The sequence below is a fragment of the Myiozetetes cayanensis genome, unplaced genomic scaffold, assembly GCF_022539395.1.
Source record: "Myiozetetes cayanensis isolate MyiCay16 unplaced genomic scaffold, myiCay2020 scf3, whole genome shotgun sequence".
Classification (NCBI taxonomy): Eukaryota; Metazoa; Chordata; class Aves; order Passeriformes; family Tyrannidae; genus Myiozetetes; species Myiozetetes cayanensis.
The window spans coordinates 2769873-2785351 of record NW_026087521.1 but is presented as its reverse complement, the minus strand read 5'-3'; the positions used below and the strand labels follow the sequence as shown (position 1 = coordinate 2785351).

Here is a 15479-nt window from a genome sequence, read left to right as displayed (position 1 = left end):
TAACCTCAGGGGTCTTTTCCAGCCTAATTCCCTCTGTGATTCCGTGATCTTCCCTCATCCCTTTGCACTGCCTGGCTGCTGCCGGCCCTCCCAGGGAACAGGAAGAGTTTAAAAGTAGTTTCTTTACAAGAAGCCGAGCTCTTGGCTGCGGTTCCTCACCGGGGCCCTGCACCAGCCTTATCTGTGAGCCGCAGCCTTCGGCGTTACAGGAATAGCAGGTCCCTGAGGGAAGCAGGGCGGGGGGGCTGGGGAGGCTGAGGGGCCACAGTGGGAGCAGGGCAGGATTGTGCAGCCCCACTGTCCCCCCCACAGGCATTTCAGCCTTTCTGCCACCTGCATTTCTACCCTCTGTTCCCTGGAAGAACATGGGAACAGAGGGTAGAAATGTTCCCTGTCTTCCGTACAGCTTCCCGACTGCTCTGTGGGGAAGAGTGAGAGACAGTGTCTTGCTTTTGGATAGAATCACAGAATAGATCATGGAATGGTTTGGGTTGGAAGAGACCTTAAAAAAAATCATTTAGTTCCACGCCCTTGCTGTGTGCAGGGACATTTTTCACTAGACCAAGTTGCTCCAAGTCCCATCCAACCAGGCACTGAACACTTCCAGGGATGGAGCATCCACAGCTTCTGTGGGCAAACTGGAGCATGCCTGTGGGGAGTAGCCTGGTCAGCACTGGAGGGAGTGGTAGAGGGCTAGGTGGAGCCCATGCTCCCTCTGAGATATTCCTGAGGCATTTTGTATCTCCTCAGAGCTTTGTACCAGCTGGGAGCTCACTAAGGTAGAAACCATCACCCTCCTGCATGCACAAAATGTGGATGTGGCACTAAGGGATGTGGTTTAGTGGGGGATTTGGCAGTGCTGGGTTAGTGGTTGGACTCAGTGATCTTAGATGGCTTTTCCAGCCTTCATGATTCCATGATCCATGCACAGACCTGGCCTCCACAGGTCCTGTATGGAACATGCTGCATATGCAGCCCCTTCGTGCACAGATGCTCATGCACAGGGTCTCACCTGCTGAGCCCTGTGTGTAAAACTCCTCAATCCATGCTGAAACGAGGTGTCTGGATGGGAAAGGCTCTGCTCCTGCCGCCTCCATCCCCTCAAACCTTCCCCTCCCTCTCCAAAACCCCCGGGCGGCCGGCAGCATCCCCGCCTGCTGCACCACAGGGATGGGAGCTGCCCGGCCGAGGAAGGCACCTTAATCTCACCCCATCTTATCTAAATATTTGGGAAGCGGTCAGTGGAGACAGGATGCACTTGCCGGGGCGGAAGGCCGGCCCCGGGTACAGTGCGAGGGTGAGCTCAGCACCGTGAGGCCGTCCCTGAGAACCTCGCCTGTCCTTTCGCTTTGCACCGGGAAGAAACCTCCCTGGGGCCCCTCGGGGGTTGTACCATCCCAGCTGCGTTCCTGGGGAAAGGGCTGCATGGGGAACCTGCCCCGGGGCAGCGGGACGAGACGGCATTCCCCAGAAAGCTGGTTCCCAGCAGGAACAGGGAGGAGGGGGCTGTGGCTTGGTCGTGGGGATGGTTTTTCTCACGTCTGGACGCTGGGTGCTGCTCCTACGCCTGGAATGTCCCGTGTTTTATCAATCCCTGGCTGCTCGGCAGAGGCAGGGAAAGCCTCTGCTGCCTCCCTGCATCCTCCTTCCCCCGCAGCTCCGCATTCCCCCAGCCCTGTTAACAACCTACTCCTCTTCCCCCCACTCTGTGGGGGGCAAAAAAAAAAAAAAGGCTTTTAAAATGCTTTTTTTCTTGGGTGGGAAAGGAAATTGGATGCGAGGCTAAAACGCAATTGAGGACCAAACCCGCTTGGCTGCCAGCTGGTGAGCGGTGCCTAAACCCCTAGCGATGCTGAGCTGGAGGGACTGACCCTTTCCAGGCTCGGAGAGGGGCAGGGTGAGGCCGCTGAGCCGGCAGGGATGCCCTGGCAGCTCTCCCCTCCCTGCTCGCATTCCTTGGCCGGAGTTGAGAGGCGCTGCCGAGCAGCTCGGATCCGGTTCCCACACTGGCGGGGACCTAAAACCAACATCCCCGAATGAGGTAACAGCACTTGAGTCAACAAACCACCCCCGCCAGCTGGACAGGGCGAGGGGGACCACGACCCTCCTCGGTCGGGGGGTCCCTCCACCTGCTCCGGGGAACGTCCTGCTGTGCCCAGACTGGTGGTGTCACACAGAAATTCCCTCAGCAAAGGTCGGGTGCTCCTGCTGTTGCTTTTGCAACCCCCACTGCAGCAGGTTCTCCCAAGCATCCACCGACTCAGCTGCCTGGGCACATCCACTACCCGGTGGGGGACACGATGGAGGAGGAACAGGGAATCCCTGGGAAGTGGCCACAGGGTCATGTGTCAACCACAGCTCGGGCTACACCAACCACCTCTGATTTCATCTTTTGCTTCACCTGACTCATTTTGGGGCTGGGATGAGGAGCAGAACACCCATCCATACATCCATCCCTTCCAAGGAGGGAGCAACCCAAGCAGCCAAGGAAAGACCCAACTGAAAATACACTTCACAGCCAGTTCTTGGGAAAAGTCATCCTGTGGGACGTGAAGCATCAGCCTAATAAGCCTTATTAAAAAACCCGTTAAGATCCTGCTCTAATCAGAGGAAGGAGAAGGAGAGGGTGGGGGGACATGGATCAAACTGTTCAGGGCTGGTTCAAAGCATCACCTGCAGAGGGAGGATGCAGGGAACCAACCAGCCCATAAAATACATTTGACCCACAAAGTGGTACCAACTGTATACTTGGCTTTTGTTTATTGTTTACAGTTTGAGTTCCTTTTTATTTTTAAATTTACTGGAGAAACTGAGGTGTGATGGGGTGAAATGTCCAGCAATTCCTGGGTTCAGTCCCAACCCTTTGCTGGGGTCTTTGCATCAACGTTGCTGCCCCACCAGCCCAGCCATGGGGGTGGGTGGCTGCTCAGTTCCCTCCCCCTTACCTCGTGTGATCTGGACATGCCCCCCACCCACCACTGGTCCCCCACGTTGCCCCTGATGCTCCCCTGGCTTCTTGCTGGGTGTGAATTTTTAGCACAATGCCGCCCCAACTCCGGCTCGGGGTTGGAGCTGTTTCTGGAGCCACTTCTCCTTATAGCACACACTTTCCTGTTTTCCCACGGGCTGTGAAATGCAAAGGATTTTTTCACTTTGCTGTCAGGATTTGGCTGGGGAGGTGTTTACCAGGAGCCTGCAAAGCAGGGAAGCCAGATAGTGCCATTTCTCCGTTATCTGCTCCGCCGAGGAGGCACAAAACCGGTCGCAATTTTCAGGAATCCAACGACTGGAAAGCTAATGGGAGTTGTTTGGGCAGCCCAGGAGGGCGATGCTACTGGAGGATGCACCCTTGGAGCCTTTCTGTGGCTGTTTTGAGGCATAATTGGCATTTTGTGCTAACAGTGATTCGGCTCATTATTCCACCCAGAGGAATCAAAGGGAGACGGGACGACGGACTCGCTGCTCACCAGCTCCAACACTCCATTGCCCAGTGGAGTGGGCACAGAGGAGTGATGGATGAGGCCAAGCTGGGATGTTTGCCCACTCCCTAACTCACCAGTGCTTCCAAAAAACCCTAGCAAAGCCCCAGCAGGGACAGCAGCTCCATAACTGTACCCACAAGGAGGAGGGAAGCGTTAAACACCGGCACGGTCATAACTAATTTCACACTCCAAAACTGGGTTTTGTCAATCTGATTAAATATCTTTTTCTATATTCAGTATAAAATTTGAGAAGAATCTTTCCCAGAGTGAAACCTGCAGCCATGTCCAGACACTGCACAGGGAAAGGGAGTGGTCCCAGGAGAAACTGGGGCATCGTGGTGTGTGTGGCTTCACTTAGTGAAGACTGAGCGGACAGGGAGTGATAGGACAAGGGGGAATGGTTTTAAATTAAAAGAGGAGAGATTTAGATTAGATATTAGTAAGAAATTCTTCCCTGTGAGGGTGGGCAGGCCCTGGCACAGGTTGCCCAGAGAAGCTGTGGCTGCCCCGTCCCTGGAAGTGTCCAAGGCCAGGTTGGACAGGGCTTGGAGCAACGTGGTCTAGTGGAAGGTGTCCCTGCCCATGGCACAGCCTGTGAGAACATTCCTGAAATGCCAATTTCCTGATGCTTAGACTGCCAGAAACCATTGCATTATAATGCCAAAACCCACCCCTGAGCCCCACCCACAGCTCAGGTGGATACCTGTCAGGACCTTACCAGCCATAATGACCAAGTGGTGTCTCTTCCCCTTTATCATCAGCCTAAAATTTCATCCTGTTTAGAAGTTATCAGTATTTTGCATCTTCCCTATTACAGGAGGCTCACAGTTTCCACAAGAACCAATCTGAAGGTGGATATCCCTCAGGAACACCAGCAGACAGTGCTCACCACCAAAAGGGGTCTTGGTGTGCAGACTCATGTTGGGCTTGCCTGTCCCCAGCTTGGCACTACATTTTGCTACTCCCTGGTCTTGTGCAGGGTCCAAAACAAATGAAATGGAGTTTTTTGCTCTCACTTTAGGGTTCTGTGAGAGCTGATACAGCATCAGGGAGCACAGAGAGTCCCAAACTCCAGGTTCTAGTGCTTCCCAGTTGCTCTGCAGTCGGATGCTGCCCTACCCCAGTGTGAGGCTGCAAGATCTCACCAATTACACAACTGTGGAGGGACACCACATTTCTTTCTTGGGTTTTGGAACAAAATTTCTGCCCCTCAACTGAGCAAAAAAAGTTCTCCTGTCAGGATTTTCATAGGGAAAGATTCACCCTTTAAAATTTCCCATTAAACTTTTTTTGTAAGGCCTGTGTGGGCTCAGCTGGCCCTTCAACTTGGGGAAAACCACACGGGCCTCTTCTCCTCCTGCCACATCCCCTGCTGGGTGACACTGCTGAGCATGGATTTGCATTCACCATTTTACATGGGTCTCACCCCATTTTGATGAAATTACTCTCATTTCTGGGCAGTTTCTCACATGCTCAGAGCAGCAGCTGATCTCCCACCACAGCCCAGCTGCTAATCCTCCGTGGAAGTCCAAAAAGGTGGTACTTACACAGGTTTTGGCTTCTTTCAGATACATGGTGACCCAGTTGTCTTGCACCTCTGCAGGCACACCTTTTGCATCTTTACAGATGACCTGGAAAGACAGAAGAAAAGCAACTCTCAATGGCTGGGGAAGGTTGGAAGGAGAGTTGGTCACTGATTTAAGTGCCCCAAGCCAGGGGATATCCCAGCAGAAGCTCTGGTACAATTTATGGACATGAGACAGGCCCAGGAACCCTTCATTCAGCCCTTTATATGTGGAAAGGGTTTTCACAGATGACTGACACGATTTTCTGTGGAATGTTTGCTAATAATACCCTTCCCAGCCCAGGCCTGGGATTTGCAGTATAGGGTAAAGCAGGAATTGCTTTGGGAGTAGGAAAATCCACAGCCAGCAGACTGTGATGCAGCCCAGTCTGACAAAAGATGATCATCCAGAAACGAGATTCCCTTCCCACCTTCCCAGCACTTTGGTTATTCTGATTTGTGTTTCGAGACTCCCCCTACGCTCCCAAACCATTTTCTGCTGGTATCATCCACGTGCTGTTCGTGCTGAGTTGTGATCTTTGCCCTCTCATCAAGCCCAAGTTCACACCAAGGCAGCTTCTGCTCTCCAAAGTGCTTCCCTCCTTCCCAAATTTCACTTCTTCCCTGTTCAGCACCCAGACCGTAACCTCAGAATCATTGAACCATTAAGGCTGGAAAAGCCTCCTAAGATCATCCACTGATGATCCAACCATTCCCCCAGCACTGACAAGGCCACCACTAACCCACGTCCCCAAGTGCCACATCCACATGGCTTTTAAATCCCTCCAGGGATGGGGACTCCACAAACCGACGGGAAGGGCTGCAGATTTCACACACACACACACACAGATGTGGGATGTTCAGCTCCGTTACCACCCCTGCAAAGTGCCCACCTTGCCATGGGTGTCGTTACCTCATTTTGGAGAGAAGTGTTCAGGTGCTGGTGGCCAGGCCCGCTGGGCACTGCCTGGTCCCCTGGGGCTGGGGGGGATGGCTGGGCACTGTCAGGGCCCCGGGAGGCACTGGTGGGTTTGGCTGATGTAGGTCCAGCATCGTGGCTTCTCTGGTCTGAGTCCTCTACACCCACCGAAAAAACAAGCAGGGAGACACTGTTACCGTACAGAGGATACAGCTGACACAGCTCTGCTAGGGATCAGCTGAAAATAAACTTTCAGCTCTAGCCCTGCCTTGAGGATCGTTGTTGTCAAAGCTTGGAGAGGCTTTGGGTCGCTCCTTTTAATTTTTGTTTGTTTGTTTTTTGTTTTTAGATTGATATGGAAAGAATGTCACTCCTGATTTCACTTTCTGCCGCTGGAAGCCACCAGAGTGTCCTGGAGAGCTGAACCCCAAGGCTGTGATGGCTGTGTGTGGGTAGCTGGGTAATCACCTAAAAAAGAAGCGTGGGATGACCCTCATTTCATTTAATCTGGGGTGACTTCCAGGAAGGTTTCCTCAACAGAGGTAGACCTGGTTGTCCAGGATCTCCCAGCCACCTCCATTAGGAGGGGATGAAGTGCCACAACCTCTGTTGGCTGCACCTCCATGGAAGAAGTCCAGGGTGATGTGCTTAGAAGTAGTGCCTGGTGCTAAGTGAGACAGCCTGGGGTGTCCTCCCTGCCTGTTACTCCAGAAGGGCACAAGCCCCAAGTCTACCAGCCCCATGCAGGTGTCTGAGACACCTGAGATCACCTCAGATGATTTTATAAAGGTCTGGAGCATCTTAGAATTATCTGTGCAATGGGAGCAGTGCAAGGAGCAAAGCAGCCTCCTGCCTGCCCAGGTCCCTTTGAAGACATGGATCTTCATCCCTGGGTTCCTAATTGATCCTTAAATGGTGACAAAGAGAAATAAAATGCCACAGGATGTTCACAGCCTGTTTGCTTTTGGGACTCCTGCCTCTTCCACAGAAAAGATGAGGGATATTTCTCTCCCAGACACATTCTGAAGGCTCCAGGAGAGAATTAATTCCAAAGCCATCTGTTTCTCTTGCATTCCCTCACTTAGTTATTAAATATAAAGGGCTTTTTAGACCTCTTCAGGCTGAATGCTTGAGGTCAAATTTGAATTAACATATTTTCATATATCATCCTTTAATGAAGAGGCAGTCCTGTGGAGCAGGAGGGGAATGAAACATCCTTCATGATGATACTCATTTCACCTCCTTACGGCTGCTAAAATGCTCAAAACATGACTTGGGTGAACCCAGTGAAGATGGTCTTGCCTTAAGACCGTGGCCCATTCAGTGATGCCAACAGCTGAGGGGGATGGAGATGGTTTTAGAGTGGCTTCTGTATTCCAGGTAACTGGAAATTGGTTCAAGAGCAACATTCTCCAGGGGGAGATGATTAAGGGTTTCAGTGTCATCACAGCTTTTATGCAGAGCCACATGTGAGCTGAACACACAATCCCAGCCAAGTCTGGAAGGCTCCATGGAGCCCTCACAGTCCCACAGGGTGATTCCTTCATGCCAAGGGGGACACTAAACTGTGCCTCACTGGGGCACTTGTGACTAACATGACTGTAAAGCTTCACAAATCTAGAGAAGACATACTAATGGTGTTCAGCAAGATCCTGAGCACCACTCTTAATGCTGCTTAGACAGAAGTCAGCATCCAAGCCCCTCCCGCAGCGGTGAAGAATGTCCTCCCCAGGTGCTTAGACTCTTTTAGAGGTTGTAGACTCAAGAGTTTAGCCTCAAAATCTCCTTAGTCGCCCAAAGCTCATTTGCTGTGCATGCCCAGACAGCCTTCACTAAGCTGTCAGCTGTGCTAGGGGTCTCCTACACTCAGCATTCCGGGTGCTGTCAGGCTGTTTCACCAGCTCTGCGGCGTCAGTCCCCACCCCTGAACCCATGGCTGCTGGCTCCCGTCTGCTGTCACTGGGGATCGAGTCACTGCAGCTGATGGCGCCCTGGGCACTGTTTAGTCCATCCAAAAGCCAATGTCAGCGCTCTGCCGGTTGATTCTTGCCTTGAGTTTCACTGACTGCACTGACTCGACCTCCGCTGACGACAGCGGGGTCCTAAATACAAGGATGCCACGGAGACAGCTCCGCTGGGAAGACCCAAAATGAGACGAGGCCATGACACCCCATGATGACAGGGGGTGTTCAGGGCAGGCAAAGGGAAAAGACCACAAAAGGGCCTCCCAGCACAAAGAAATCAAGGTTCACATCTTCTGGTACCTGCTCCAGGAGTCAGTGTGGTGGCTGCCTCTGGGCTCTTGTGGATGCTGCTGGGTGGGGAAGTCGGAGATGTTTTGCTGGTGGGGAGGGGCAGAGATCCACTTAAAGGGGGAACAGAAGTGCTGGTCCTTCCAGGTCTGGTGGAAGAGGCGAGGTCCTGGACTGGAGAACTGGAAGAAGAATGAGGCTGCTTGGTGACATGTGTGGAAAAAGGGGGACGGTCCTTGGGGCCAAGGGCAGAGCTGCTGCTCAGGACTCCGGTGCTCTCAGTGGCACTGGCCAAATGATCCGGACGCTGGCTTCCCTGAGGGTCCGGCCTGGGTGTGGCAGCAGCCCCTAAACCCCCTGAGGTGGCTGGAGGGCTGCTCCCATGAGTGAGGACAGGGTTTGCAGCAGTGGTGTTCCCCAAACTTCCCAAACTGGCTGCAGGACCAGTCTGCTGCTTGGCAGGGGTGGCTGTAGACACTCCAGAGCTGGCTGCAGAGCTGGCCTGCTGAGTGGTGGAGGGTGGCGTGGTGGGGGCAGGCGTTGGGTTTTCCTGTTTGGCGGTGGTGGTGGCCCCTTGTAACGTGGTAGGTGACAACGCAGGGGTGGATGGGGTGGTTCTCAGGGTGTTTGCAGCAGTGGTGCCTTGAGGAGTGGTGGGTGACGCGGTGGAGGGTGCAGGGGTTTCCGGCTTGGTGGTTGTGGTGGTCATTTGAACTGTGGTAGGTGACTTGGGGTCGGGTGGTGAGTCTCCTGCACCGCTTCTAGGGGTGGTCACTTGTGCCTTGCTGCTGCCTGCGGTCGTGGTGATGATGTCACTTCCCTCTGGAGCTGCAGCACCTGGATCATCCTGGCAGCTGGCACCTGTGGAAAAGTAAAAATGCCAAGATAAACCGTGAACTGAGGAAACTGCCCTTGGTTTCCACCCAGAACAGGTATTTGTAGAAATAAACGCTGCCCATAAACCCTGAGTCATTCACTCAGGGCTTGCCTCGTGCTCTCTGAACTCCTATCGAATTCCACATCCTGGTGTTGCTGTGAGGAGGAAACCCGAGGAACCTGCATGACAAACGTAGTCAAACTCACAGGACTTCAAAGTGTGAGCAGGAGGACAAGACCTGCTGGCTCCCACAAGGCGGGTCTCTCTCACGTGGCAGGTCAGGTCCACCAGCTTCTATGCAAAGCCCTGCAAGTGATTCCCAAAATGAAGCAGATCCAGCCCTGATAAGGGGCCAGCAAGGGATGTGCTCAGTGTGTTTGTCCAGCCCTGTTATGAGGGTCTCTTACATCCCTGAAGTGGGGACGATAAATAAGGTGACACTTGAAATCATAGAATCATTAAGGTTGGAAAAGACCTCCAAATCCAACCAGCTGCCTCCCATTATCCTACACAGGGGGATCTGCTGTTGGTTTCTGAAGAATACTTTAAATTCCAGACCATGAAGCTGTTTCTCAGTGAGGGATTCAGCTGAAAAACAGCTTGCCTGACAAGAGGGAACCCTCTGACAGCAGAGAGCTCTGCAACATCCCACAGCTCTAAGAGGTGGTACTTTCACTACCAGACCAATATAAAATCATGGGACTATTTTTCTGTTTGTAATCACTGCAGGAGCTCCATCAACTGCCACAGAAATAATTTCTCCACGTGGTAACCACCAGCTCTGGGCTCTTGCTCAAATTCACCCCAGGAAAGGTTTGACCAACATTTCACCTTTCAGGAACCGCAGGCTGCCCTGAGCCACTTTATCCATGGATCTGTCTGGAGTCAAGGCAACAACATGATTTTGGGGGAGGGGGGAGAGGTCCTCCTTTTGGTGGCTGTGCAGAAGAATGCACACATTTTTTCCTCCATGAAGCATTTCCCAAACAGGAGACACAATTCCAAGATTTGATTGGCAACCTAATGCTGCTCTCCAGAGATCTGCTTCGTTCCTCTGTGCCGGCACAACAGCCAAGTACTTGCTCTCCCAGAACCTGCCCATTAGCCCTGGTTGTTGTGTCAAGGACATGATGAAAGATGAAGTTTCTGGTGGGAAAATTTAACCCCATCACGACAGGACCTGGCGTGAGGGAGTTATGTTTGAGAAGGACCTGGGGAGTGGGATTTGGGATGGGGAGGCTGCAACAGATTTGATGTCCCATGGAATGGCATGGAATGGCATGGAGAGGAGAGGAGAGGGGAGAGGGAGAGGGAGAGGGAGAGGGAGAGAGAATATTTCACTCGGAAGGGACCTGTACTGATCTGCTGATACAACTGCCTGACCATCTGAGGGGAATCATAGAATCATAGAATGGTTTGGGTTGAGAGTGACCTTAAAGATTATACAGTTTCAGTCTCCTGCTGGGGGCAAGGACACCTTCCACTAGACCAGGTTGCTCAAAGCCCCATCCAACCTGGCCTTGGACACTTAGAGGGATGGGGCAGCCACAGCTTCTCTGAGCAACCTGTGCCCATGTCTCACCACCCTCACTGGGAAGAATTTCTTCCTAATACCTCGTCTAATCCTGTCCTCTGTCAGTTTAAAGCCATTCCCCCTTGTCCTGTCACTCCATACAGGTGCAGCCCTCCTCCTGAAACACGGTTCCTATTCCTGTTTCCCCACCAGCCTCTGGGAGCAGCCATTCCCATTCCTGGAAACACCATTAAGATGTGAATTCAACTGAAACTCGCAGCATGGATTATTTTAGGAAACTCTTGGCTTGTGAGAAAACATTTCCATTATATCTGCAGGAAAAGAGCTTTTGTGCAGATAAGTCCTATTTCCTATAGGCCCACCACTGTCTGCAGGAGAAGGAAAGGTAAGGAAGCAAAACACCAGCACAGGGATCTGACAGATCCAAAGTGCCAAAGACAGGAGGGGGTTTTGATCTACCCACCTCCTCAGTTGTATTATCAACCTGTGTGGCTTGAATCTGAATCCTCAGTGATGGCTGCACCATCACTAGAGAGAGATCAGGCATCCAGTGAGCCACAAAATGGCTCTGTCCCATAAATAGGGTGTCAAACTCGACAGGAGGGTTTGACAACAAAAGAGGGCAAGAAAAAATATCCCCTAAAGGTAGAAACAATACATAAAAGAGATGTAAATAAAGAAAAGGGTTGGAAGGAAAGAGGAAATCACCCCACTGCTCTTGGCTTCCTCTTCGTGCCACAGCCTCACCCCAGAGAGGCAGAAAGCACAGGCACCAAAGGGAAGGTAGAAAGACAATTCCATTCAACCCTGTCCACAAGAGAAGGGACCATGCTTTGGCTCTGGGCCAGCCCTGGTGGCCAGCTGGGACCTTGTGATCCAGGAAACCAGGATGGCTGCCCCAGCATTTCCCTATCTCGACCTGGGGAGCTCAGCTGGGCTGCTACCAAATCCTCCCTTTCCCCCTTTTTTCCTCCCCAGCTTGCTTGTCTCTCAAAGCAGACTGTTTTAAAGAGTGGTTGTTGCTGGCTGAAATGCAGCAGCTGTGGTGAAGAGCAGCCATGGGGGAAGGGGAAATCCAGGCAGGTTTCAAACTTAACACTCCAAGAAAATGTGCAGCACTGTGGCCTGGATTCACAGCATGGCAACGGAGAGAGTGTGGCTATGAGTGAGTGAAATCCTCTTCCCATGGAGGACCAACACCTGTGTCCATCCCCACACCTGTGCTGCAGGTTTTTGGGCACCTTTCTGTCAGCCAAACTTACCTTTTCTCTACATCTGCATTAGATTAATGTGTTTTCTCACTGCTGCTCAAGGAGTCAAGTGCTGCTGCAGTCACAGGGCTCAATACCCTTCTGCAGTTTTACTGCTCTGAGCTCAACATTAGTTGTTTGCCCAGGGACTCTCTCACTGCAGCACTGGAGAAAAATGTATTTTACTTAGACAAATTGCTTTTTTTTTTGGTGTCTTGCAGGTTCACCACCCACAGAAGGCCTGGCTTAGGCAAAATCATTGAGAACTTAAATCTAAAGCATTAACCAAATACAGAACAAGCAGTGAGAGCACCACAATCCCAGGAGTCACTGTTTTTCTTCCACATGTACTGCATCCCTTTAAATACCAGAGAATGGGGGTTTTATCTCTTCCTCCTTCCCTGGCCACCTGTGCCAAATTTTGCCAGTGGACCCAGGGGTAATAACTGGTAACAAGCCCCTGTTTGCCTGGGCCAGGACTGCCTGACAAATGTGCTCGACAGGAATCAAAAAGGACCTGGTTGAAGGAGGAGAAAAGCCCTGTGACCACAGACTGGCGGTAAGAACAACCAGACAGGACAGGATTACGTTCGGTGCCCCTTCAGCATGAAAATCACTCACAAAAGATACAGTAAGTTCCTTTTGCAGGAAACAAAGTGACCCCTTCACAGAGATAAAAGGATTTAACACACGCCATGAGAGAGGAGATCCTCCAAGTTATCACTCCCTGTACACGGAGGAGATCCTTTCCGAAAGAAAGTTCACTTGAATTTCAGCCAGAATCCCTCACCCTGTTTTCCAAAAGGTAGAAAAAAATAAAAAATACTACCTGCCCCTGACCTTCCTGGCTGGCACTTGACAGACATGGCCACTTCTTTGATTTCGCTTTTTGGACCGTCACCAACTCTCCATTTTAGGGAAAATGAGAGGAACGGAGCAGATAGCAGGGTGTTTTTGAGAGCACTGGTTGCAGTGAGTCCAAAGCTTTGGTCTGCACTTCTCCCCTCACGTGGGTTCACTCAGAAAACCCAAACCTTCAGTGCTGGGAGCGGGGCAGGCCCACAGGAGGAGAGGCTGAGCCTTCCACACGCGCATCCGTGAGCGTGGCGGCCAAACAGCCCCAACAGAGGAAATGAGTCCACTGCATAAACATGATTTCATGTCCGGATATGTGTATCCCATGACTGTGCCTGGGATTTGGTGTGGGGATATGAGATGGGGACGGCCCCAGAGGGGAGAGAACTTTCCCTTATTGCTGATTATCCAGGTGGGCTCTGTGAGGAGAGTTTGGGAGGCTGGAAGGGCCGCCGTGGGTGCTCCTGGATGGGGCTGCTGTGGGAGTTCTCTGGTCGGGAGATGATGGGATGTGAAAAGCCACCCCAAATGTAAAAGGAAAGATGGGCTGCTCTGTGCCAACACAGCTCGTTGCAATAGCAGTTACAGGCAGAATTTTGAGCTGCTGTGCAACACCACTAATCACAGAATCACGGACTGGTTTGTGTTGGAAGGCACCTTAAAGATCATCCAGTTCCAATCCCCTGCCATGGGCAGGGACACCTTCCACTGGACCACATTGCTCCAAGTCCCGTCCAACCCAGCCTTGGACACTTCCAGGGATCCAGGGGCAGCCACAGCTTCTCTGGGCAACCTGTGCCAGGGCCTGCCCACCCTCACAGGGAAGAGTTTCTTCCAAATATTTAATCTAAAGCTTCTCCCGTTGTGTTTGCCCGTGCCACGCAGCGCTGCTCTGGCTGTGCCCTCGGTGCAGTAGGTACGTGGAGTTTCGCAGGCTGGGGAAGGTGCTCAGGGGAGAAGCTTGTTTGGAAAGGTCACGGCTTGGAGCACAGAGGGAGAATCGAATCAGCGCAAAACGCAAAGTGAAAGGACACGTCCTGTCCATCCTCCCCACCAGCCCACCCGAAGCCAGCGATCTAATTCCCTTCTCCACGCAGCTCCCCTGATTAATTCCCTGCCCAACAGCTTCCCGCTTCCTATTTTGGTAACGCCTCCCCCCCCCCCCCCCCATCCACCTTGTAGAAACAGCTCAGATATTGGCTGGGATTCTATTAATAGTGAGAAAAGGAAACTCAAAAGAATAACTTAGGAAGTGGTGGGTGACACACCCCACGCCGGCGGGCTGAGCCCGGCTCAGAGCCTTACGCCAGCCGGCTCCCGCTCCTCCCAAGGCGGGATGAGAAAGCCAAGGAGCCTGAGCAACCCAGGGAAGGGGAAGGGATGTGAGCCAGGCCCGAGGAAGTTCCTATTTTCCTCCCCTTTTTTTTTTGCAGCCTTTCCTGATTGAACAGGGGCAACAGGTTGAGTTCATCAAAGGGAAAGCGGGGGCTGAGGCTCCAGGGGTGGCCTTTCCTAGGGAAAAGCGTGTGCCAAAGCCAGTGAGGAGGCTCCTGGACTTGTCTGTGCACCACAAGAAGCTCCTGGGCTAAAAGGAGTGTTTTAATGCAGCCGTGTCTGAGGTGGAGCAGGGACCAGTCGCTGCAGAGGGCAGGAAATTTGTCACCTCCTTTTGAAACTGTGAGAGCGATCAGATTGGCAGAACATCACAGAACAGTGTTATTTATCCTGGAATTAGGCTGGGCTACCAGAGCAAATACCTCACAAGGCTTTTAATTTTGCCTGTGCAGCGGGCTCTCTCCCTTCCATCAGCTCGAGGGACAGGTGGGATCCAAACAGCACCATCCTCCTGAGCTGTCTGCTGGGATTTCGGTGAGGGAGGTGGTACAAGGATGCTGTCAGTGTACACAGCACCCTTCACCCTTGAAAAATGGCACTTTCCACCTCATAAGATGCACTCCCAAACCAGCATCACCCGAGCCCTTTGCTGCCAGGCTCAGCATCAGCATTATGAAATGGTTTCACCCAGGCCAAAGACCAGCTTGGCTTCCTGGGTCAGGGAACAGGGAATGGGGAAAGGTCCAACAGCAGCTGCCAGAGCATTAGACTCTAATCCAATTATCCAGTGCAGGGATGTCTCTCCTATCCAAAACCCTGCCAGATAAAAACTGCTGCAAACCAGTTTAGATAGAATTGCTCTGCAAAATATTAAATATGAGACCTAATTAGTGCTGCAGTAACAACTGGGAAGGGGCTGCACCAAAAGAACTCTGGGCAGCAGACTGAGAGGGGATTCTGCCCCTTTGCTCTGGTTGGACCCCACCTACAGACCTGCCTCCAGTTCTGGGGTCCTCAACATCAGAAGGATGTGGAGCTGCTGGAGCAAGTCCAGAGGATGCTCAGAGATGCTCTGGAGCCAGGCTGGGAGAGCTGGGGGGGGTCACCTGGAGAAGAGAAGGCTCCAGGGAGACCTGAGAGCCCCTTGCAGTGCCTAACGGGGCTCCAGGAGAGCTGGAGAGGGACTTTGGACAAGGGTCTGGAGGTACAGGACACAGGGAATGGCTTCCCAGTGCCAGAGGACAGGGTTAGATGGGATAGAATAAGGAAGAAATTCCTTACTGTGAGGATGGTGAGGCCTGGCACAGGTTGCCCAGAGAAGCTGGGGCTGCCTCATCCCTGGAAGTGTCCAAGGCCAGGTTGGATGGGGCTTGGAGCAACCTGGGATAGAGGAAGGTGTCTCTGCTCATGG

At 52.3% G+C, this 15479-nt stretch overlaps 1 protein-coding gene across 4 annotated transcripts in view; it reads right to left on the bottom strand.

Annotated features, from left to right (window-relative positions):
- The window catches only part of PODXL (podocalyxin like), a 45543-nt gene that overhangs the window by 7618 nt on the left and 22446 nt on the right, over positions 1-15479 (bottom strand). For all 4 annotated transcript variants that reach the window (XM_050324085.1, XM_050324086.1, XM_050324087.1 and 1 more), the window contains exons 2-4: positions 8230-9078; positions 5960-6123; positions 5030-5113 (exon numbers count right to left, since the gene is read on the bottom strand). In XM_050324085.1, coding sequence (XP_050180042.1) covers positions 5030-5113; positions 5960-6123; positions 8230-9078 — 1097 coding nt within the window. The remainder of the gene's footprint in view (positions 1-5029; positions 5114-5959; positions 6124-8229; positions 9079-15479) is intronic.